Raw genomic sequence first — 24368 nt, 5'->3', positions numbered from 1 at the left:
TGTTACAACTGAGTACCACTGATGAGGTATGCGGCAGGTCCAAACAAATCACGAATGACACTTTTATTTAGTCTTACTGAATAATAAAGTAGACTGGGCCACTTCAAATATCTCAAAAATCATTCTTTAATTTTGGTTTTGTTTGTTTTATGGGTCAGCTACTTTTTTATTCAGTCAAATTTGAAATATTTAGGCGCTGTTTCCGAAAAACAGTACAACCTGTAGAATTCAGAGTGACTGAGACAAAAGGGTAACCTAATTGATTCTCAAACCGGACCTGCCATCCGAACGCATTGTTCTATTTGTTTTGTTAAAGAAGCAATAAAATAGTTAATTGTTGGTTTTAATTTCCGCCAATACTTCGATCGGCGTGTTAAATACGACACACTAAAAATAAACGAAACAGTGTATCCTGGCAAAAAATTATAAATAGAGATTTCTGTACCACGGATTGTTGCTTGTTGTTCGAAATAGTAGCGGCGGCGCATGTCAAGTTTTTGAGCCTAAAAACAAATGACAAGAAATAATGGCAGATGGAAAAAGTGGAACAGCAGAAGCCAGTGACGATATTGAAAAGGGATCGAGTACAAAAATATTAGAGTCGGAGGAAAATAATGAACCGTTGGAAAAGGCCAAGGAAAAACCACCACGTAAGTATGATGTAGTTAATCTTATTTTATAATCATTCAGATAAGTCATTTTTGTAGAGGGAATCAAAAAGTTATATGGATCTTTCTGGGAATGCTCATCTTCCATAATCTGAAAGAATGAAAATCGTAGTGGAGAACTTAATACAGGTGTAGAAAGAGCAGACTTCTAGTTCACCACAAAAACCGTGTAGATTTAATGTATTTTTCACTAAACCAAATGCACTATTTAACAATAACTCGTATTTTATAATTTTTCTCATGAAGAGAAAGCTAATTGTTGCATGAGTAATGTCAAAGAGGCCACCTGCTTGTTCTACATCGAAGGTTTCAAAAGTCAATCAACAGAATTGACATATTTCACACTTGAAAACTCCTTTGACATCAACAGAGGACGTTTTCCAAATCAAACGAGTTCTTCTTTGTGAGAGTTACATTGAATTTAGACACTTATCGGGGTGGAGTCCAAGATTGCTATTTCCACACCTATTACAATTTTCATTTATTCAACTTGTGGAAAGTAAGAGTTCTCAGAATGATCCAAAGAAAAATGTAGTTCATCATTTTTACCGTAAATTGTTAAAATACTGTCTTCCTTCAAGGATTCCTTGAAGTAAAAGAAGGTAGGTACATGCGGACTCGACCAAATAAATTAAACTTCTTAACGAAGCCCATTACTTTATTTGGTGGGTGATTCAGGTCTTGTGGCTTCATTAGGGCTCTGCCAGAAGCCTGAAAACCTAATATGGGCCACAGATAATAGATAAATCTTCTAATTGAACCATCTAGGATCAAGAGCTGGAGAACTGTGAAGCTCTTGCTTCTGATCTGATGATACAAGGAGGACAATTGGGGTCGTTTATTTGACGCACATCTTCTCTGTAGACCTAGGGTTGGATTCTTTGGTGACTCCATGTTCCATAAAGATTTCCATGAGCAGCTATGAGAGGAAAGTCCGAGAGAGCGCCTGGTGTCTCGAAGATTCCGTCGGAGAAAAGTTTGTTCATATGAGAAAACCCTGTCCACAATTTTTGACCTAATTTAACAATTATCATTGCTCATTATTGAAGTAAAAGTGAAAGTTTGGTGCATAAAGTAGGCATTATGCCTAATCCATATAATTTTTGCAATTATAACTCTTGATTTGGAAAATTTACGATTATAGACAGCTCAAATAGAAATATTCAAGAAACACGTCTCTCGTAATCAAAGCGTCATTGAATTTCCATTTTATCATTATTTCCAGCTAAAATTGAGTAAAAAACCTTCCAGGGTTATCTAATCATTGGTGACATAGATGTGGAATAATCTCGGAAAATTCCATCTTGTGGTTTCTTTAAATATGATACGATCAATAATAAAAGTGGTAGTGTAGTGGCAGTGTAGGTCTGCATTAATAATTACTAATGGGATAGTCCCAGTATAGTGAATAAACTGAATTCTTAGTAATGAAAATACTGCATGAATGTAGTCTTTTTAGTTCGGTAGGATCATTTCTATATAGTGATACCTCAAATCTCTCAGATAGTGGTGAAATTTGAACTATGGTCTCTTTTGGTGGGTTTTCGCCTATGGGAAGTGCCTGGGGAGCTCATTGGTCATCTACTGTCCTGGACATCTTCTGTTGTCGTAGATGATCCACTTTTCATCACATGTGACGATCCAATCCAAAAAGCTTCGTTTTGGTTACGTGAAAGCAAAAAAGAATGGTCCTCAAAATGTGACAGTTTCTGTTGATCGTTCAAATGATGGGGCAGCCACTTTTCGAACTCTTCGACCTGTCCAATACATTTTAAACCATCAAAAACCGTATGGGTGCTGACGCCTAGTTCTTCTGCCATCTAACGCAAGGTTCTTGAGGGGTCAGTCTCCATCAGGGTCCTCAAATCCTTATCCTGGTCGACCAATTCAGTGCTCATCTTCGAGTCTGAAATCTCCGGAACGAAATTTCGCAAACCAATGCAAACCTTACATTAATAACATCTAACGAAGATCCACAGATAACGTATTTCTAAAAGTACATATAATAGAAATAATGCAGTGGAGGAACACGGCATTAGAGGCCATCTATTATGATGGGTATTCTTGCTTCTTGAGAGCTAAGCGATTTTTCCATTTCTCACAAATCTACCAGAAAAATATGCTACCTCATATACAGGGTGTCCCTGGACTTTCTCTTTTCCTCTCGGGAATGTATAGATGGGGTCAAAATACCACCAGTACTTCATATAACTTTTTTTCCTAAAATCCTTCGTTACCAAGTAACGGGCCCTCGAAGTTACAAAATGAAAAATGTATTTCTTTGATAACTTTTCAAGTGAATATTCAAAATCATCCAAATTTTGGTAATTGACTAAACAAATGAATTCGTTCGATGAGCTTTCATGCAGGAATCAGTTGTTTTGCTACAAAGTCAGGAACGGACTACCCCCGATGGTCCACACCCCAAAACTTTGAAATGACAGATATTTTTCAATATTTTTTAACAAATTAAGGTTACTTGGACAATTTTATGAATAAAAGTAGTCGTGTGGAAAGTCGATCGGAGCAACGAGTCTTGATAAAAATGTAGTTTCACTCGACGACATCAAACCCGTTCGTCCACCATTATTTGAAATGAATAATTATCAAAGCAGAAATAATAATGATAACGTTAATTCAACAACATTTATCCTGAGATGTCTACCATTATTCGAAAATATTAGTTTTTAAGGAAAATGGAAATGATAGGTAAAATGTTCATAACGAATTTTTATAATGCAAACACGTTTAAGTAACGAAACTCAAAAGCCTCAAGAGCAAACAGAAATGAAAAATCCGCTACAGAAACTGCTCGATATGACCACCTTCTCTCTCTATACATTTTCTTAGTCTGCGAAGACACCCTCTCTGTACTTGAAATAGCATTCCAGGGTCGTTTCGTATGGCTTCACAATGTAATGTTATTCTATTCAACAATGCATCTCTTGTGTGAATAGGTGTAGCGTAAACAAGGCTTTTTAGATGCCCCCACAGAAAGAAATCCAATGGATTTAAATCCGGAGACCGCGATGGCCATGAATATGGCCCACCTCTACCAATCCATCTATTGTGGAAAATATGGTTCAGATAGTCACGCACAATCAAACTAAAATGAGGAGGAGCGCCATCATGCATAAACCACATATCTCGTCGGGTTTGCAATGAAACATGTTCCAAACGTCCATTCAAATCGTTCTGAATGAACTCCAAATAACGTTCTCCATTCAATCGGTCCTGTAGAACGAATGGTCCTATAAGATGGTTTCCTATGATACCAGCCCAAACATTCATGTTGAATTTCCGTTGGTGTTTGGTTTGCAATATCCCATGGGGATTTTCTTCGGCCCATATATGGAGATTATGAGAGTTGATAACTCCATCTCTACTGAAACCTGCTTCATCAGTGAATAAAACTCGATTAATAAAAGTCATATCCTCTCTTTGCCTATCCATGAACCAATTGGCATATTCCAGTCGTGCTGGAAAATCTTGAGGTGTCATGGCATGTACCTTCTGGATGTGAAATGGGTGGAGCAGTTGTTCCCTAATTATTCTATGAATAGTGGACTTGGATGTATGGAACTGTTCTGATAGATTTCTGATGCTCATTGAAGGATCATCAGCGACGGCTTCCAAAATATTTTCCTCCAATACAACGGTACGTACAGTCCTAGGAGCGCCCTCACCACCTCGTTTTGGCAAAACTGTACCTACAATAATATCGAAATAAAACAACGTGCTCAAATTAATTATCAATTATTACATACCTGTCTCCCTCAAGCTGCGATCGACACGCTCGAATGTTTCTCTTGACGGTACCGTTCGATTGGGAAAATGCTCGGAATACAGACGACGAGCTTCTGCAGCATTACAAAATGTTCGTCCATAAAATACATGCATATCTGCATATTCATTGAATGTAAACTGTTCGGCCATATCAAAAAAATTCAAAATATCCTATAGAATATTGACAATACAATGATAGTCATATGACAACGCACCACTCAACAAAACAAAATCGCATTCCAGTTTCTCATTTTTTATCAAAACTTTCTAAAAGGTTTTTTTGCCAACATCTGTGAAAGAAATGGAACATAATTATTCCCTGGATATTTTTCACCTGATCATGTGCAGCCGTTTTTGTAGTTCATTCGTTTGCTTTTTATTAGTATAGTAAATATTTTTTCCGATGTGCGTTTTTTCAGCTAAATTTAGATTCGTGTTAAAGAATTTCTCCCATAAAATTATAATTATCAGTGAAACTCCTCAACAGTTTAGCTGTGAAGAAGAATTTGAAACATTCGAATGTTGAGTTTCATAAGATTCAGATAACTGATCAACACGAAACGTCATTATTCCACAAGTATAATGTACATACAAAATATGGAATGAATTCGCATAGTAGAGTAGCTTGTTAGTTTAAAAACACCACGAATCTACAGAACTTGATATTTCTTTTGAAAAAATATCTGCTATCACAATTGTGACTTAAACTTCCATATAGGTACTTTACTTTTTGTTTACGACTTCATTTTAGCATACTTTGTATTATTCCTGTTATAAATGTTGTTGAATTAACGTTATCATTATTATTTCTGCTTTGATAATTATTCATTTCAAATAATGGTGGACGAGCGGGTTTGATGTCGTCGAGTAGAACTACATTTTTATCAAGACTCGTTGCTCCGATCGACTTTCCACACGAGTACTTTCATTCATAAAATTGTCCAAGTAACCTTATTTTGTTGAAAAATATCTGTCATTTCAAAGTTTTGGGGTGTGGACCATCGGGGGTTGTCCGTTCCTGACTTTGTAGCAAAACAACTGACTCCTGCATGAAAGCTCATCGACGGAATTCATTTGTTTAGTCAATTACCAAAATTTGGATGATTTTGAATATTCACTTGAAAAGTTATCAAAGAAAAACATTTTTCATTTTGTAACTTCGAGGGCCCGTAACTTGGTTACGAAGACTTTTAGGAAAAAAAGTTATATGAAGTACTGATGATATTTTGACCCCATCTATACATTCCCGAGAGGAAAACAGGAAGTCCAGGGACACCCTGTATATTCGTGACAACCATCAAAACAATTTTTTTCTGTATAGCAGTTCATACATACCTTTTGTTGGATTCTGTCATATTTTTCTGAACCTAACTTTGATTCTCCGTAAATGTAAAAGTCTAATCTGTTGGTTATGAATGGAAAGGGTGATGTTTTTCGAAAATCTATGTTCAAAAATTATTGCCCAAATTATTTGAAATCTTATTCTACAGATTTGAGATCTTTACACTAGCTGCACAGAGGAGTGTCGTCAGCTAAACGTATTTTTCTTACTGTAGTTTTGTCGAAACAAAGCATAACGTATAAATTGACTTGGCCTAGGAATACTTCTATGTGGACAAATACAACTTTCATGTCCTCTTTGCTGGTATCACCTATTTCCAACACTCTGTTGCGTGCTCAAATAGAAGATCTGCATTAGCTCATAAGAAATGTCTCTAAAAATCCATATTTTTCTAACTTCAACCCTCTCAAACGCCTCCACCATATCGACAAATATGCATAATGATTTTGTAGTGCCCTACAATTTCCTTCCAAATGAAATGTGCTAAGTGTGGCTAGGAGATTTTTTTGTTTGATGATTTGTTTAGTAAATGTTAAGTAAAGAATCAATAAAAACTTCAATCAAAGACGTCTTCAAAAGTAGTTCAAAAACTACAATTGCTGACCCCAACAAGTGAATAGTTCTTATGCATTCGATAAAACCATGGTCAAGTTACTTCAAAACCTTTCGCGAAAGCAGTTAGTTAACCTACTTGAATATTTCAATGTCAATTCTGGTTGGTGGAACTGTCCCTGACATGAAAATAATGCTGGAGGCTGAAATTTTCAAGAAGTAGGTATCCTGTAATGATAAATTCCCAAAACTGATTTCACAGAACTTCTTTGCAAAATCAGTATTTGGGAAAATCTAAGGAATCTCAAGAGGAAGGTGTGTTATTGAAAACGTGAGCAACCTAAAGATTTTTTGTGATAAGCTGATTAAAAATCTCGAAAATAGTAATAGGAGAATGGAATGCATAGAAAATCTTGTTCAACAAATGAGTAAAGAATCTACAGCTATACTTAATCCAGCAATTTCTACGCCTTCAACGTCCACAGAAAAAGATCATGGTTCTTCCAGTCGAACTAGTCCAGACTACCCCTACAATTTCCTTTTAAATGTTGCTAGATATTTTTATTTGATGATTTGTTTAGTTGATGAATATAAAAGAATTAATAAAAACTTCAATCATAAACTTTTTTGAAAGTAGTTCAAAAACTACAATTTTAGTTTTGTGTCTATATTCAGTTACCATATTGGTCAATTTCACAATGGCGTTAGACATACATTAGGAATCACACGTGTTAGGAATCACACGTTAAAAGGTAAGACCTCGTTAATCCTTAGCTCGCACAAGTTTCGACTTCTGAGGGTTGTCGTTCGTAGGGGTGCGACAGCTGGTTAACGGAAAAACAGATTTTAAACAGACAGACTGATACATTGACCAAATATACCAACCCGTACCTATTATTGCTAACTAAACGTTGTCAAATCATAAATGATTTTGGCCTTTGAATAACTGTGACTTCAAACCATATCTCTTCCGTTTCAGCTGGCATCAATGCATCTTTGGTCCTCCTTTATGCAGTATTCTTCTTTATGTTCACCGTAGGATGGGTTAGTCTTAACAGTTGTTCTATCAACAGACTCATTCCAATTTATTTGATAGTAGCAGGTACAGTAAGTATATGGTCCGGGAGTTATTACATACGATACGATATCATAAATTGTAGAATACTACTTGAGTAAGAAAGTGCTTAATATTCATCTGCTCTGTCTACTTGTTTCTTAGAATATATTGAAGAACGTGTGGCCCCAGAGCTGAGCCTTGGAGTACAACCACTCCATGACTCATAGGTTGCACCAGTGTTTATTCTTCTTCAAGTTAAGCTACTGAGTGAAACGTCTTAATAATCTCAAAATGAGGTGTTATTTGAATACGCTACTAGTTAACGGTTCTAGTAGAACCTAAATTTCAAGGCTCGTCAACCCAAATCTAAAGAAGTTATGTCGACGGTTTTGGTGAGGTCATAAAATAAGAAAATTCAAGTGCATCCAACATCATTTTGAAATTTGTTTGAAGGTGATTGACAATGTTTCGTGATGAGTTTCACTAGTTCGGATACACAAAGATCGTACGGGACCCTACTGCATCAATCGAAAGGAAGTTGTACCAAATTTTAAAAAAACACCAAGTCTATTTTTCAGACAAGGAAAGATCATGGCTAACACCACACCACAGTAAGCCCCCTCACTTGTATGGTCTACGCAAAATCCACAAGAAGGACGTTCCGCTTAGACAGATCATCAGCTCCAGAGATTCGGCTACTCAAAACTTGTCTAGATTTTTACTTCCCTTAATACAACCATTACAAGGAAAAACATCGTCTTTTGTGAAGAATTCAAGGCATTTTGTGGAACTACTAGGGTCAATTGAAGTCACACAGGAAGATCAACTAATTAGTTTCGACGTGGAAAGCCTTTACACTAACGTTCCGGTCGAAGAAGCACTCCAAATCATACAGAGAAAGCTATCCGAAGACGGGAACCTGAAAGAGAGAACGAATCTACCTATAGAAGTAATTATGGAATTACTAGGATGCTGTGTACGAAACTGTTATTTCCAATTGAAGGACGATTTCTTTACACAAGATGAGGGACTGCCAATGGGATCGCCACTTTCACCAGTCATAGCCAACATATATATGGAGTGGTTTGAAACTCTGGCCATTGAAGAAGCCCACAAGAAACCTCGAGTCTGGTTGAGATATGTTGACGACACCTTCATAATATGGAACCATGGGAATACTGAACTAGACGCCTTTCTGAAACACATCAACAGCGTGAGACATTCCATCACTTTCACAATGGAGAAGGAAATCCACAATGAATTGCCATTCTTAGACGTTTTGGTGAAGAGGACCGACACTAAGTGGGAAACATCTGTATACCGAAAACCCACTCATACGGGACAGTATCTGAACCACGAATCCAACCACCATCAATCGACAAAAAGAGGAATCATCAAGACTCTACTAGACCGTGCTTTTGGGCTCTGTAATACAAAGGAAGGTCTGGACAAGGAACTAGACATTATCAAAAATGATCTTCAGCGGAATGGATACTCCAAACGATGGTAGAAAAGACTTTGGCTAAAAGACAGCAGGAGCCTCGCAAGGAAGAGAAGCCGTCACAACCAGTGCTTGCACTTCCCTACATCAGAGGATTATCGGAGAGGATAAGAAGAATTGGTTCCAAGTACAACATCAGAACCTGTTTCAGATCCGGTAACACTATCCGTAGCAGCCTCACGAAAACCAGGCCCCCAAACGCGGACTGCGATTCCAAGAATTGCATTTACCGGATACCCTGTGAGTGCGGAAAATCCTATATTGGTGAAACTAAGAGGCCATTGAATGTTCGCATTGTCGAGCACAAGAAGCACACACAGCGAGGAGAAACCAGCAAATCAGGAATAGCAGACCATGTTTGGACCCATCAACACAACATCGAGTGGTCCCAAGCTGAGATCTTGCACAGAGAGGAACATTGGTTCAGGAGAAAATTCAAGGAAGCCGCATACATGTTGTCCAACAACGTATTCAGCCAGGCCAGCGTAGATATACGAAACATATGGAAACCCATCATCATACGAAAAATGACCAACTCCCGCCAAAACGGTCATCTCTCACGGAATCAGTGAAGCGGAAAATGGAAAGTAGAGAAAGTGAAAGTATTTCAACGACCTATAAAATAGTCATCTCTCGGAGGAATCAGTCCAGTCATCACCCGAAGACGATTGTAGATACCAACAATCGAAACGTCGTGAACTAACGTGACTTGAAATCTCTACACTTTTTTATTTTTTTATTATTTTCTTTTTTCATTCCTTTAATTTTTATTTATTCAATTATTATATTTTTACTTGTAGGTTATTTCACTATCATTGCATTTCAGGTTTATTGTTGCTTAATATAATTGTTATTTTCAACTATTCTTTTTTAATTATTCTTTTTTACTTGTTTCAGGGATTTCAAATCATTTTATATAGTAGACAATGGAAGTCCGAACTAGTGAAACTCATCATTTTGAAAGATTCATGTCCTGTGAAACCTTGATGTGTACAGGACAAAACATATTATTGCCAGCGAAATGCTTGGATATCATGTTGACAGTAATATTTTCAAATAATTTTGGGAAAGACTGGAATTTATCACAGAAATAGTTCGACAAAATTACTTTTCCCATTTTCCGTCAATAACGTTACCAGTATCACGACATTATTGATAAAGACAAAATAATGTTATTGTATTTCTCAGAATAGTTTTTGACGCCCCTAGTACAGTTAATGAATACATTAAAGATCAAAATTAGTCATTTTAATTGGTTTTTTAGGTTTCGTCGGAGCCTTGGCCAAATTTTTGAGTGACAGATCAAACAGATATCTGTTCAATTCAGCCATAGTGCTTGTAGTTTTTGACATCGGATGGCATGGATTAGGTGAGATACAGATGATAATATTGTGTCCGAATTAATATATCTTTCTCAAAAACAATTTCATGACTGAATTAACACGCAGCTTCCCCCTTTAAAGTGAGGGGTTTAAATGTTCTCTTCTCTCAATTTTTCTTAGTATGTTGAATATTTCCCGAATTATTAACTTCACGAAAAGAAAGTTTAAGGAAACCGCATCAAAAAATCAAGCAATGATGTTAACTTTCATGAATCGACAAGAAACATTGTCAGGACATCAATAAAGAAATGCAAATTACACCTGATTTTTTTTAGGGACGTACGTCGTTTATAAGGAATACCAACCGAATTACGATCCTAAAATTGGCGAATACTGTAACAGAACGGCATATTTACTAGCTTTTTGGATACTCACCTTCCAGTATACGCTGTTAGGAATCTTCATCATGTTGTCATTGTGCTACATGTTAATGAGGGGTGATTTCAAGAAAAAATAATGAGCGTACTATTCAAAAAAATATTTATTTCGAAAATATATTTTATTTTTATAATGTGTTCTCATTTTTATTACTTTCTCGTTTCTTATACCCCAAAAAATATAATGAAGTCTTGTAGAAATATATAATTTTTCATTAATGGACATCCATTTTATTCTTTTCTTCATGTATATTACTTTTTTCATGTAATCGATACCTTTAATAATTGAATTCTTATTCATCGTTGGAACTGCTTGGTTAATTCATAAACCAAACCTCACTTTCACTTTATCTTAGTTAAAAAAAATTCAGTGTATGAACTATTGACGAGCTATTATATTCCTTCTTTTGGCTAGCTTCCCAAGCAACGTGACAAACAACAAAAAGAATATTGAATTCAAAATGAAGGTCTACTATTCCTTCACAGATGTCGCGAATGATTGTGTACTTCACAGATGTCGGTATGTCTTCCATGTATTTTGAACGAGCAGAGAAAGCGTATAACTTGTCAGGGAAGAGTCAATTTGAATATTCATGCATAGTTTTCCCAAGATCCGAAACTAGCAAACTGCTTCGCCTTCAACTATTGGTATAATACATCTTTCAAATAACGAATTGTGTTTTTTTCCTGGGGTTTTCCACCGCTGTCTAACGGCAATTCTTCTCGAATGAGTCATTGACATGAACATTTTTGCACCTTAATTTTTTCCATGAGTATTTTGGCAATAATGTGTTAAAAGCCCCGCAAGATGTAATTATAAGGTTGATGGAACCTTTATGTGTAAACTAACATGTCAATAATATTAAAAAGTACTGTCTGTTTTATCGGGATTCAAGTCGACAGCAACAATAGAAGGCAACATCAATATGGCAACGCTGAATCGAATGATAATTCCCACTGACATTGACAGAAGGAGAATCAAACGTCAATAGCAATGTAAACAAATTGTTTGACAGGTAATCAATTTAGGTTAGTAGGTTAAGGTTTTCAAAAAATTCCATGCATGTTCATAACTAGAAATACATTATATAATGTTATTATTATTTTACAACAATGTCTACCAAAGTCACAATCGTTCCCCCGTTATACAAGCGAATTCTATCCCGATTTCCACAAAACTTTACGTTCTGTTTCGCCTATGGTTCAGGTGTGAAAAAACAGCTTCAGAACAAACCTTCAGAGAATATGATCGACTTGATATTTTGCGTCAACAACCCACAGTCCTGGCATGAAGCTAATTTAAGGACCAATTCCTCACATTACAGTGGGCTCAAACATTTCGGGCATAATTTTGTGGCCAGATATCAGGAGAATTTTGGTGCCAAAGTGTACTTCAACACCCTTATTCCTTTCGACGATTTTTATATCAAATACGGAGTTGTTAGTACCAACGATTTGGTTACAGACTTGTTAGAGTGGTCCGATCTCTATATTGCTGGTAGATTGCACAAGCCAGTGGAAATAATAAAGAAACCCTTAAGTTCAGAACTGGAAACTGCTTTGCAGCTCAACCTCCAGTCAGCAGTGCATGCTGCATTACTCATTCTTCCAGAATCCTTTACCGAATATGAATTCTACCATACCATATCAAACCTCAGTTACAGTGGAGACTTCCGCATGACTTTTGGTGAAAACAAAAACAAAGTAAGTAATATAGTGAAACCACAGTTGCTAGGGTTTCGTAGCTTGTATAGAACTTTTATATCGGCTCTGCCGGACTATGTAGACTTTCCTGTACCTGCAGTCATAGACCTCAAAGAAGAAGGAAACTTCCACATAAGTAAAACTCATGATGTAAATGAGTCTCCCGTATTTTGCTCACAAGATATCAGTCCCTTAGCTAGGCTCTATCACTTGAATCAACTACCGCGATGGCCTCAAATGTCACTCACAAGATTTTGGAATAGGGGCACTTTGCGACAGGACACAGAAGATGTGCTCAGGGCAATAGCTTATGATCCAGATTGTGGGCAAATTGTGAAAGAGTGTGTTAGTGACATTGTGTGGAAATCTTCAGTGAGTCAAAGCCTCAAAGGCATCCTCACTGCTGGACTTTTCAAAAGTGTGAAATATAGTAGTAAAAAAATTAAAAAGATGTTCGTGCAATAAACGTTTAATATATTGCTTTTTTGCAGACACTCCGGCATGTACCAAATATCGGACTCTGACTCCGCTGACTCTGATAGGGGTATTCGTTATAAAACAGACAGTATTCGTAACAAAAGTAAAAATAGTGAAACGAGTTCTAAAAGAGATAGTAGTCGTGATAATAGAAGTCCAAGAAGAGAGAGAAAGTCTCTCCACAAAGACAAGCATCGCGAGAAACGTAAAACACATAGCTCACATCGTGATAGAGATAGGGATAGGAGAAAGCACCAGGAAAAAGATAAACTGGAAAGAGATTGTAAAAGAACAAATGAGGATGGTAGTCCAGTTACTGATGTTCAGAGTTTACAACAGTCTCTGGCATCTGTTCAAACTCAAAAGCACCCGAATGAAGTTAAATACATGGGACCAGCATTGCCACCTCATTTACAGAAGAAACTTGGAGAAAATTCACAGAAAATGATTGAAAACAAAGATTCTTGCTCTTTTACCCAAAACGTACTAGACTCACCCTCTGAGGAAACAAAGAAATCTGTAATTAGTCTTATACATTCAGAACCATCAAATGCATCTGATGATCATTCAGATCTACCAACACAAGAATCTAGATTAGCTGTTGATTGTATGAAAGATGATTTATATGGGCCAACTTTACCGGCTGCCAAACCAAGTGGTAATACGGATAATGATACTAAATCTGGTAATAAAATCATTGGACCTATGCTACCTAACTCGCCAACTCATATGGAGAATGAAGCCATTGAACAAAATTCTATAGAGTCGAATAAAGAGATTAAAGTTATTGGACCTGCCCTGCCTCCACATCTACAAAAGAATTTAGAGAATCAAGAACTACTTTGCGGGCCTAGTTTGCCAACTATGCAGGAACAGAATCCAGAGAAGTATATTGGTCCTGCTCTATCTTCACATTTGAGGGAAAAGCTTAGCCAAGACTCTGAGTGCCAAGAGAAAGATGAAGAAGAGGAAGAAGTGTATGGTCCTGTACCAATGGGGGCCAGCTTTTCGAGGTCTCACGTGGAACTGGAAGAAAGGGCTTTGGAAATGAAGATAGCTCAGTTGGATCCACAGCAACTGAAACAACCTGGAAGGGAAGAATGGATGTTGGAGTTGCCCGCAGTGAAAGCTGTTAACCTTGGACTAGGACCCAGGCAGTTCAGGACCAAAGCTGGCCCAGATTTCTCAGATAGGTGAGGAACTTTTTACCCCTCGGGATTTGAGGCTTTCTATAGTTCTTGACTCAAATCCCGAATTTTTCAAAATTCTCTTTTGCGTGATTATCAGATATGTTTCGCAAACTAGTAATGATAGCCTCTTCCTCTAACTGAAATCATATTTTTTTTAATAAAATAAGGTAGTGTCAATACCTTCCCAGACTACAAACATCAAATTCCCCCATATAAATATTCTTAGGAGTTACTTACTTAGGTCAAATCAATATTGTTGCTCTTCTACCAATCCACTAGTATGGATGGTATTCATTTAGCCATTTTATAAAGTAACGAAACTAGAGGGGCTGTGCTCTGATGTATGCTCCAGTCATCAGTTAGTCAGTCTCATCAATTTTCTATTTCTTGCCATGTGTTGCTGTGGCGAGGGTATAGTCAATACAGATGAATTATTATTTACAAATAAAGACAGAAGCGTTCAGCCGCTATGAAAATCCACGAGACTGGGATTTGAACATTTGCAAATGTGAATTTAAAATTTTTTTCATAATAGATTCGACGGTGATTTGACAGAAATGGTGTAGTTTAAAAATTACGTCCATCGGATGCGAGACCTCAAATTTTAGTCGCCTCAAGTAACGTCATCTTCTGCGTAAAGAGTCCGGCGGTGTGGGTAGAGATGACAGCATACCTTTTTCTGATTCGGGTGTTCCATTCTGAAATTTCAATACTTGACATACCTTATCCATTAAACCGATAGCAATTTTTGAACGCGCGCAGTAATTAATATTTGGTGCATATTCGAAAGCAAGACGAACAAATAATGCACGTGTTAATGAGCGGCTGGTCTGCTGTCTCTGTCGTTCTTGTACTTGTTTTGTTCACGTGCCGCTCTTGATGTTCGTCGCACTGTTCTCGTTTGTACTTTAAACATAGTGCCATCTATTGGAAACTTACTCAATTCAGTCAGCTCATACCGCCATCTTTTAGAATCTTATCGAACTAATAGATATTTTCACTGATGTTTTGCATCTTTTATTATTATTATTTTTATTGATAAAATATCATATTTCAATACTTATTATCCTATTCCCGATGGAGACAACTTCAAAAATCATAAAAATTGGTCCAGCTGTTCTTGAGTTACGCATGATGTAACTAACACGACTACTTGGCATTGTTGTTCGAAACAGGGTGAAAAAAAATCAATTTCGGCTTTTTTGTATAATCCTTTGCTCTAGTTGTAAACATTCTAACAAATTGTCATAGAACATGACTCGGAACATGATCCAAGTAATGTGGAAGCAATAAGTATAAAGTTGACAGGTTGATGATGTTTTGCTTCAATTAGATCCACTTGGACAGACACACCAAAAGATAAGGAGAGAAAGAAGCAAGGTAAAGAAGAACCCAAACTCAACCTCCAGAGAGAAATGGAATTGATGGAGATGAAGAAAAGAGACAAGGAACAGGAAGCTTTAGCAAAGAAGAGTAAACGAAACAAAGAAAGTTTGGTGGACATGCACAAGAAAAAATTGAAATCAACTAAGGTAATACAATTTCAACTACTTTCAAATAACTTGAGAAAACTGTCATCATTGCTTGCTGTAGTGGGGAAAATTGATAACACCGTTCATGATAAATACAAATTTTCAAAATATATATTGTAAATGCTTTACTTTATTCACTCCACATTCAATGAGTACAGACAGTGTTGCCAAGAGATTTTCCTCAACGATTGGCAGTTTGTCAGTGGTTTATTTAACAAATTGTCAGCAATCCCAACTTTGCATCAGAAATTCTGTTCACAGATGAGGAAAACTTGTCGGGGGATATTATCAGAAATTTTCTTAGAAATCCTTGAGTATGTAGTTTGGAAGATATTCTCTACGAGTGGTTCATGTATGATAGAACATCTGCTCAGTTCATTTGTATTCATTTGAAGGAAAAACTGAATAAATTATCAAAATAACCAGCACAATATTTTTTAGGAAGGGTTGATCCCTAATTGATATTTATGAAATTTTACGTTTTCTGACTCCAATAAATGTACCGCTGACTTTGTATTGCCGACATCTATATCAATGAAATCAATAGCATTATGATGCGTAATGAAGTGTTCATTTTCAGTAGTTTTCTAGATACCTATAAAAATGTACTTATTCATTCTGACATTCTGCATCTCCAAAATTAAGAAATTTTGGGCCTAAGGAACCAAAATCATTGCTAAAATAGTTTCTGCAAGAGTTCAACTCCACCTTGAATACATACATTCTTTTTTGTAAAGTATTTAATGCACTAGAATATTGATTGATACATATCTTCATGTCAATTTTAGGACGATACTGCTCCACTGGAAAGACGCCCATTTAGTAGGGAGACAGACCTTCAGGTGAATCGTTTTGATGAAGCCCAAAAAAAGGCCGTGATGAAAAAAGCACAACTATTAGACAACAGGTTTTCTTCAGGAGAATCAAAGTTTCTGTGAACATTTCATTCCCAAGACAATTTAAAGTTTTTTGTCCAAAACCTGACTTTGAAATAAAATTTGTTGTAAAAAATTTGAGAAATTGTTTGGTTATCACTGTTATTTTGGGGATGAATCATTACATAATAGAAAGCCAAGCAATTTTGAGTGATATCTTTGTAGTCTTTATTGAGTATGTAATTTGAAAACAAAGATGTTCAGTTATTTTCGAAATTATTAAAAGAAATATAAGTAGTCAATTTATTGGGAGAAGGTAGATGAATTTAATTCTTATTGTTCAAATCAAAAGTTACTATCCTTTACTTATTTTAAACTCCTTATCAACACTGTTATGAACCTTCCTTTCAATTTCTTGAATACTTTCCTAAAATTGAACATTGCTCTGTTTTTTTACATTATAGTTTGAAAAATTTTAATAAAAAATCAAATTTCTCATGAGAATTGGAGGTTGTAAGTGAAATTTCATTTGAAATTTATTTCTTTACTTTGTATGATATTCATCATGATTGATATTTTTTTCATTTTCCATTATATTTGACATGCAAATTAAAAAAGTAAATGATTTCCATATTATTCATAATGAAAATAGTTGTTACTGTTTGAACCCATAAAGAGTATCTAAATGTGATCTACATATTTTTCAAACCATTTCATTTGATACTTCCTAAAGTTCCCATTCTTTGATATTTTCCAATTCTCTGTATCAGATATCAACAAAATCATTGCATATAGTGCCATTCGGTTATTAATTGTAGGATTCAAAATTTGTAATGAGCATTCAATAAATTACTCTGTTCAAAAAATGTGGTGAATTTTCATTTTTCCCAAAAAAATTCATTTATTAATGAATTTCTACTTTGTCCCCTTCAAAGAAGTCCCTCTCGGTTATAATACAATTGTGCCAGCGTTGTTTTCAATCCTCAAAGCAGTTCTGATATGCACTTTTTGTTATGTCCTTGAACTCGGTTTTTATCTACTCAATCGTCGCAAAACGCCATCTTTTTGTGGGTCTCTTCAATTTCGGGAACAGGAAAGTGTCGCAGGAAGCCAAATCTGGCGAGTGAGGTGGCTGAGGTATGATTAACAATGTTTGTTGTTGCAAAAGTCATTAATTGTTTTTCCACATAGCCGGACGTTTTCTTTTTATTGCTTCTTGCAAGCGGCGCATAACTTCAAGATAATACTGCTTTCGAAGCGAAATATTCTCTTAACCAAACTAAAAGGTGATTGCATTACTGGTAATGTTCCAAATTGGATTATGATTTATTCATTCAATAGAAAACAAAAAGTGAAAATCAATGATTTTCTTCCATATGCAATTGATATAGATATTGGTGTGCAACAAGGTAGTTTCCTCCGGCCACTTATGTTTATTATGTATTTGAACGATACAGGTCTTTTCATAAACCTTTCTGCAGATGCTGGTTATGATGAAAATTCAAAAACTACTATGCTAAAGATGAATTCTGTCCTCAAAGATGTTAGTCATTATGTACAATTTGATGAAGTGAAATTAAATATAGGAAAAACCGAAGCAATGCTAACAACTAAATATAAATATAATAACATTGATCACAATGAAATCAATATAACATAACATTAAATGCCTTGATTTCAACTAGATAATGTGTTAAAATTCAATGAACATTTCAGCTAATACATCTAGAGAAATTTCTTTTGATTTAATATTTGATTTTTCATATAAATTAGTTTTTAATGTTTTTAAATTGGTGTAATTTGTGTCAAAATAGAAACGTGTTCATAACAGAGTAATAATATCGTTTTTATTACATATAAAAACATTGCTAATGTAACACATTTAATTGCTGAAATAAAACATGTGATAGATGCAACACATTTTTAATGCAAACATTCCAATGAGACAAACTTTGAGAAGAGTTGAAAAAACCTCAACACCACTTAAAACTAACTAAATACTAGGAACAAAGACGAGATGATATAAACATTAGAGGAATGAGACCATAGGTAAACAGTTTGTTTAAAAAAATGACATTTTTCTTCATAAAAGTGGATACCTTCGTCTGAAATGTGCAAATTCTTTTGTTATTTGATGAAGCTACCGTGAAGCTGATGAAGGCACCATGTGGCGAAACATATCTCAAATATAGTGTGAAAATTGTTGGATTATCATCATGGATAGTGATTAATTTTCATCAAATAATGGGTCAGAGTGTCCTTAATTCTTTTTTAGTACTAAACAAACATTTATGAAAAATTTTACAGCTGTTTAAGGTTATTTTGGACTGTAGGTAAAACTTTTTGTGGTTATTGATGATCAAGTTTGTAAGAACATTACATACAATTATTTTGAAAAATATTTGAAGGTTTTTTGCTGAGTTACCATCAACTTGAATGATTTGCAGGATAATTTATCTTGGGCTCTTTGGTTTAGTTGAGATCAATAATCAGTCGGGTCTTTGTAAAATATTAGATACTCATAACACTGGTTCCCAGAAATTCATTCAAGGCCCTTTTTTAATTTTAGATCAATTGTCCATGAACATACCCAAGATGTTTTTGGAACTGCTATCAGATAAAATAGCAGAGATGTGAATGATACTGAATATTCTACAAATCACAACTCAAAAATAATATTGTAGATACTCGTGGCTGTAACATAAATTAGAGTGAATGGGGTATTTGGAAATCAGCCTATTTAAATCATTTGATGACTGAAAAAATATTACAAATCGGCAAGATATATGTTCATATGACTTGTCACTGAGCTTATAACTGTGTTTGAACAAAGTAAATAATTTTTTGAGTGTGATAGTTCTTTTCCGGTCTAGGAAATAAAAACAAAAGTATCCCAATGTAAAAATTCAGTTGAAAACCTGAACGAATTCAGAATTGAAGAATTTTTTTGAAACCATAAATCAATTGAAAAAATCAAACCTAGGAGGATGAAGCTTTTTCAGCTCTTTCATGATTATTTTGTAGCTATCTATTTGGTTTTTTCATAAACAAAGATTACCAGAGTATAAGTTCATTTCTAGGTTGAAACTGCATATATTAACATGTAACATTTTCATGTTATTTGAAATCTTCTTTCGCGTGGTTTTGTGAATTTTTTGTTCTTCTATTTTGTTCTATATTAACCCTGTCATAAACTAGGCAGTTTCTTTCTTCACTTGAATTTCTATAAAAGAACTCTCCATGGACATAATTACTATTAAACTAAAACATACAACTTGATGGAACATCATAATTTTTTTCTTTATTTGAATACTATCTTGAATCATGTGAGATTTAAATAATTGTTGATGTTATCTATATATAGATAACACCTTCATACGAATCAAATTATTATTTCAGCAGATATAATTAGAAAACAGATCCAAAAGCAAACCCACTCCCCATGATTATTTCTATCAAAACTTCAAAACTGTTTATTTTGAGCATTCCGAAAAAGCTACACCTGCACATTCTTGTGATTAATTTCATGGTATTCAAACGTGTGTCGACGAAAAACATGAATATTGATAAAATTAACACCCTATTATGCTTTATCGAAGTGAGTAATAATCTGTTATTGTTTCAACTGAACAGAAGATTCTTTGAGGCAATAAAGATAGTGAAACGGATTATATAATTCACGATTTGTAATACAGACATCATAATGCGACATGCAACAGTGGAAATATACAAAGTGAGCACGAATATGGAAACCGCTAGAAATCTTGAAGATACTAGTGGTAAAACGAACCAACACAACTGAAAATCTAATGGTTCAATTGGATTTGACTCTGAACCCCTTTTTCTAGGTCAACTCGGATGTTTTTAATAGGACCCCTCTTTAGTAGCGACATGGAAAAAAATTACTATTAGATATTTATTGAGGTCTAGGGTTATCAAAAGCCTCAGGAGTCAAAGGAAGATTGAAGTATGTATATCTTTGGGGAATGTTCCTCAATTTGGTTTATTACAGCAAATGCAAGTTTGAACAAAATAAAATTGAGTTTAATTCATGAGTTTTTCAAATTCACTTTGAAAAGTATTCAAATTGATGTTTCAAATGTTGGGTTTTAATTTTTGAAGGGATTTGTTTCTAATTCATATATTGGCAACATCGCCTATATCAAGTTGAAATAATTTATACGTACCTAGATATTCTACTTTAAAAAAGAAAAATTATCTTTATAAATCAACAATTAAGGCAAAATATAAATTATAGTTCAATACCACATCCACAAGCCATATAAACAACAGTTGTTTTGTTATTTATTGATATAGAGGAAGATAGATTAGGTCATATGTCACAGAATGTCTTGGAACTCGGAACATAAGTAAACAGAACAGCACGCCTCTGAAATATGTCATCTGTCTCATACAGGTAACAGATTCATTGTCCTTTATTAGCTATAACCGATGTTGCCAAATGGTGAAATAGAAACGAATCCCTTTAAATGTTGAATGCATTATTTCATTCCTCTTTTTTAAGTATTTAAATAATTTTTTGAAAAAAAAGGTTGAAATGATAAGTTTAAAATGCGTTGTTTGTTTTAGAGCTCTTTTATGAAAACTACTTTATTTTCGTCAGGAGAAACATTCCCCATTAAACATTTCGAAATAAAAATAATAAATTATTTCCTTCTTGAGAGTTACCATTATACACTTAAACACCATTATTTTTCTGAAGACCTTCAACATCATCATCCACCTCTTATTTAATATCTCACAAAAACAATAAACGTATTCTACTTCACTTATTAATTAAGAAATGTAGTGTTTTCTCATTCCCACATATATACCTCAAAGTCTTTGAATAATAATACAACAGCCAACAAATTAAGAGTTGAAATAAGGAATATCAGCCAGGTGATCAAATTGGTGTAGAATCTGAACCGCTTGTGCTCCTTGAAACGTGTTGTGGCTAGGCGAATAACCAAATCAAAAACGGCCATGTGGATTGTTTGCAAGAGAAATATTCCGCATAGGAAAAGTAGTACTTCAGCAGATATCAAACGACGCTGAAAAAAATTAAATTTAAAAACGTTATAGTTACTGGTATTAGCCTTCCATATTGTGAATACATGGATGATGATATATGATGGAATCGGCCGATACTTGATGAAAATCCATAACTAACGTATTCCAAAAACACTTTATTGTGAGATTTTCACTAAATTGTTTTACAAAAACGCAACACGTGTTTCGCCATACAATGGCTTCATCTGGCGTGTCTTTCAACTAATATAAACTTTCAACTATATAAACTAATTAGTTGAAAGACACGCCAGATGAAGCCATTGTATGGCGAAACACGTGTTGCGTTTTTGTAAAACAATTTAGTGAAAATCTCACAATAAAGTGTTTTTGGAATACATGGATGATGGCTAGTTTGAAATAGCTGTCTGTTCAAGAAATATGGTGAATTTAAATTTTTCTCAAGAAATATTTATTTCAAGAAAGGAAGGGTTACAAACTCAATTATTTAGAATCCTTGGAAATTCACAAGCATAAACATAGCGGGTGCAACCTGTTAAATGTTCAAATCGATTCAGTTTACTCACCGGATTTCAAATTGGCACATCCGCATTGTAAATTATAAATTCAGGTACTCAAATCAATCCTATAGGGTTGGTATATAAGAGCTAATGTAATAAATCATTGAAAGTGTAATGTATAAGTTTGAAAATGTCATAGGACGAAACTGCAGTAACGTTAGTTACAAATAAAAGTGGTAAAAAACATAGAAAGTTTCAATTCTCTTTTCTTCATTGAAAATGTGTACTTACATATGTTTAAGACGAGTGTACCGACATAGAAAATAAAAAAAAACTAATCGAATGCATGAAATTTCAACATTTGAAACAAGAAGTAATCGACGATGATATATTCACATATTTGATGTCTTTCGAGTTCTTTTTGTGATGTAAGTTTATGTAGGATAGTCTGTATATTATATACAGATTTTGAGTTATTTATATATAGTGTGATCAGTACAAAAATCACTTCATATGGAATTTTTTTCATCAATAGTATCCATCAAAATTCGACTTCTGTAGCAATTTCTGTTTAAATGTCCAATTTTTAATTGTTTCCAGAAAGTTTTTAACTCAGATGTTCAACATAGGATTTCCAGAATATTGAATGAATATCTTTGGAATTAAAACCACGTAACTAAGTGAGCATGAACACATTTAATTTTTTTTTTATAATTCTGAGTTTTCTGTATTGAAAAAGTGCTTCCTTATATGCTTATTTGAATATGGTTCTGCTATCTAGAGCAATTCCTGTGGCATTCAGGATGCCTCACTCGAAGAGACCTCAAATACCCACACTTTTTCAAATGCACTTGTACGATCACGGCGAAAAAATATACATATATAAGATTACGATCCACGTATTTTGGATGGCAGACATTTATACAATACAGTGACTAAATAACTTGACTCTCCGCTCCCCCGTCAATGAGGCTGAGAATCGCACGTTAAAAGGTAACACCCCGGTATCCCTCATTGATCTCACGCAAATTTCGACTGCTGAGGATTGTTGCTCATAAAAAGAGGACAGCTGGTTAATGAAAAACAAATTTGAACAGATTTTAAAAATATAAATATCTCAAAGAGTTCATATAATTGATATAGAACGGTCTGCATAAATTAACTTCAGAATTGAAGAATGTGTGTTTCGTTCAAGTAAAGGAAGACATTTAAATCAATTACTTTTTGCCCACTTCTTTGAACGTTTCATTATAGGACATCAAGTATTACCCTGTATTCATAGATAGGAAAACTAACCTTTTTCATGTCAACAATCCTAATGCCACATCCGACGAAATTGGATTCATCCTCCGCCTCTTTCTTCGGCGACAGTTTGATGTAAAGCGGCTCCTTCAAGTTCTTCTTCACAACGCTGATATTTAAATTCAAACCAGTGGCATTTTTGACTAATTCATAGAAAACTCTGTCTAGGGTGTTGTTTTCCAGGGTGTAGGTGCTGCTCATGATCAAAACTGACTTTTCGACCTCGCGAGAAGAATCTGGCTCAGTTGGATGGACACTGACGCTATAGAATAACAGAGTAATATTTTCAAAACTATATATTTCCGTATTTGAGTTATCAATACAAGTTGAATATGTTGATAGATGGATAGATTATATAAAGAACACAAATTTGTGGCAAGTCTACGTCTAGAAATTGTACTGATGTACTAAGTTCACAAGCTGAGTTCACCAAGCGAAAAGCTTGGGTTTCAAATCTCATGTAAACAGCATTTTTAAAAAAACTATCATAACAATATAATTATTGTCGGGTTCTTTTGGGAAAAGCATAAAATTATATGTTACAATTTCGAAAAAAAATTCTCCATGTGAGTTAATAAAAAAAATCATATTCAGATATATTTGTAACTTGGCTTGCACAATACTTGGAAGTCCTCTTGCATGGATGTCAAAATTATTTTCATTTATTTGATTCAAACACCATTTATAAATACATTTCAATCCCTGTTCGTGGGAAACTTCCTTCTCAGAATCATTGAAAAAGAGGTACCTTCCAAATTACTTGAGGAACCTGTTATATAAATGAATTATATTACTTTGAAGCATTTTCAGATCACTTTTGAGATTTGTTTTTTTACAAACGTTGCCGATTTTATTGAATTTTCTCAGAATATATTGATTTTAAATCATTTCAATCGAACACTGATAATAAATTATGTTGAAATATGAATAAAGGGCCTCACCTTTTAACAAGGAGAAAGAGGATCAAGATTTTCACCAGTAACTTCCACATATTGAATTATTGATGCACTTGAAGAAAAATGTAGCAACTGCACCAGAAAACCACCCCTTATATATATTTTTGTCTAAGGAAATGTAAGTGGGGAATACCAG

The 24368-nt window shown here is 34.7% G+C and overlaps 4 protein-coding genes across 5 annotated transcripts; 3 read left to right on the top strand and 1 right to left on the bottom strand.

The window, feature by feature from the left end:
• The first annotated feature begins 341 nt into the window (after positions 1-341).
• On the top strand, positions 342-10803 carry LOC111517744 (transmembrane protein 272). The gene is made up of 4 exons (XM_023174002.2): positions 342-650; positions 7328-7450; positions 10171-10275; positions 10564-10803. The coding sequence occupies exons 1-4, from the start codon at positions 527-529 to the stop codon at positions 10743-10745; spliced, it is 534 nt and encodes a 177-aa protein (XP_023029770.1). The 5' UTR covers positions 342-526; the 3' UTR covers positions 10746-10803.
• A 764-nt stretch (positions 10804-11567) lies between these two features.
• On the top strand, positions 11568-19983 carry LOC111517742 (uncharacterized protein F26A3.7). 2 transcript variants are annotated; one of them, XM_023173998.2, is made up of 4 exons: positions 11568-11694; positions 12861-14039; positions 15370-15568; positions 16357-19983. In XM_023173998.2, the coding sequence occupies exons 2-4, from the start codon at positions 12871-12873 to the stop codon at positions 16504-16506; spliced, it is 1518 nt and encodes a 505-aa protein (XP_023029766.2). In that variant the 5' UTR covers positions 11568-11694; positions 12861-12870; the 3' UTR covers positions 16507-19983. The 2 variants fall into 2 exon arrangements, with proteins under 2 accessions (XP_023029766.2, XP_023029768.2); XM_023174000.2 differs by having other exon boundaries at positions 11606-11681.
• On the top strand, positions 11701-12862 carry LOC111517743 (phosphatidate cytidylyltransferase, mitochondrial). Its single transcript, XM_023174001.2, has one exon. The coding sequence runs from the start codon at positions 11779-11781 to the stop codon at positions 12832-12834; it is 1056 nt and encodes a 351-aa protein (XP_023029769.1). The 5' UTR covers positions 11701-11778; the 3' UTR covers positions 12835-12862.
• On the bottom strand, positions 18351-24368 carry LOC111517734 (uncharacterized). The gene is made up of 3 exons (XM_023173986.2): positions 24218-24368; positions 23271-23538; positions 18351-21497 (listed from the first exon to the last, which is right to left on the bottom strand). Exons 1-3 carry the CDS (start codon positions 24265-24267, stop codon positions 21261-21263), a joined length of 555 nt encoding a protein of 184 aa, XP_023029754.1. The 5' UTR covers positions 24268-24368; the 3' UTR covers positions 18351-21260.

The sequence above is a fragment of the Leptinotarsa decemlineata genome, unplaced genomic scaffold (genome assembly GCF_025532065.1).
Source record: "Leptinotarsa decemlineata unplaced genomic scaffold, Ldec_3_MD MMD2_P_RNA_scaffold_5, whole genome shotgun sequence".
In the NCBI taxonomy this organism is placed as follows: domain Eukaryota; kingdom Metazoa; phylum Arthropoda; class Insecta; order Coleoptera; family Chrysomelidae; genus Leptinotarsa; species Leptinotarsa decemlineata.
Note: the sequence above shows the minus strand (reverse complement) of the source record. Positions and strands in the feature narration are given on the sequence as shown.

What these genes read in the sequence shown, in the direction of transcription:
- LOC111517744 (XM_023174002.2), top strand. Translation starts at nt 527, where the DNA reads ATGGCAGATGGAAAAAGTGGAACAGCAGAAGCCAGTGACGATATTGAA. An exon ending in GGCCAAGGAAAAACCACCAC is followed by an intron (nt 651 to 7,327) that starts GTAAGTATGATG and finishes CTTCCGTTTCAG; the next exon opens with CTGGCATCAATGCATCTTTG. An exon ending in CATCGGATGGCATGGATTAG is followed by an intron (nt 10,276 to 10,563) that starts GTGAGATACAGA and finishes GATTTTTTTTAG; the next exon opens with GGACGTACGTCGTTTATAAG.
- LOC111517743 (XM_023174001.2), top strand. Translation starts at nt 11,779, where the DNA reads ATGTCTACCAAAGTCACAATCGTTCCCCCGTTATACAAGCGAATTCTA.
- LOC111517734 (XM_023173986.2), bottom strand. Translation starts at nt 24,267, where the DNA reads ATGTGGAAGTTACTGGTGAAAATCTTGATCCTCTTTCTCCTTGTTAAA. An exon ending in CTCTTTCTCCTTGTTAAAAG is followed by an intron (nt 23,539 to 24,217) that starts GTGAGGCCCTTT and finishes GTTATTCTATAG; the next exon opens with CGTCAGTGTCCATCCAACTG. An exon ending in GGATTGTTGACATGAAAAAG is followed by an intron (nt 21,498 to 23,270) that starts GTTAGTTTTCCT and finishes AATTTTTTTCAG; the next exon opens with CGTCGTTTGATATCTGCTGA.
- LOC111517742 (XM_023173998.2), top strand. Translation starts at nt 12,871, where the DNA reads ATGTACCAAATATCGGACTCTGACTCCGCTGACTCTGATAGGGGTATT. An exon ending in GGCCCAGATTTCTCAGATAG is followed by an intron (nt 14,040 to 15,369) that starts GTGAGGAACTTT and finishes TGCTTCAATTAG; the next exon opens with ATCCACTTGGACAGACACAC. An exon ending in AAAAATTGAAATCAACTAAG is followed by an intron (nt 15,569 to 16,356) that starts GTAATACAATTT and finishes TGTCAATTTTAG; the next exon opens with GACGATACTGCTCCACTGGA.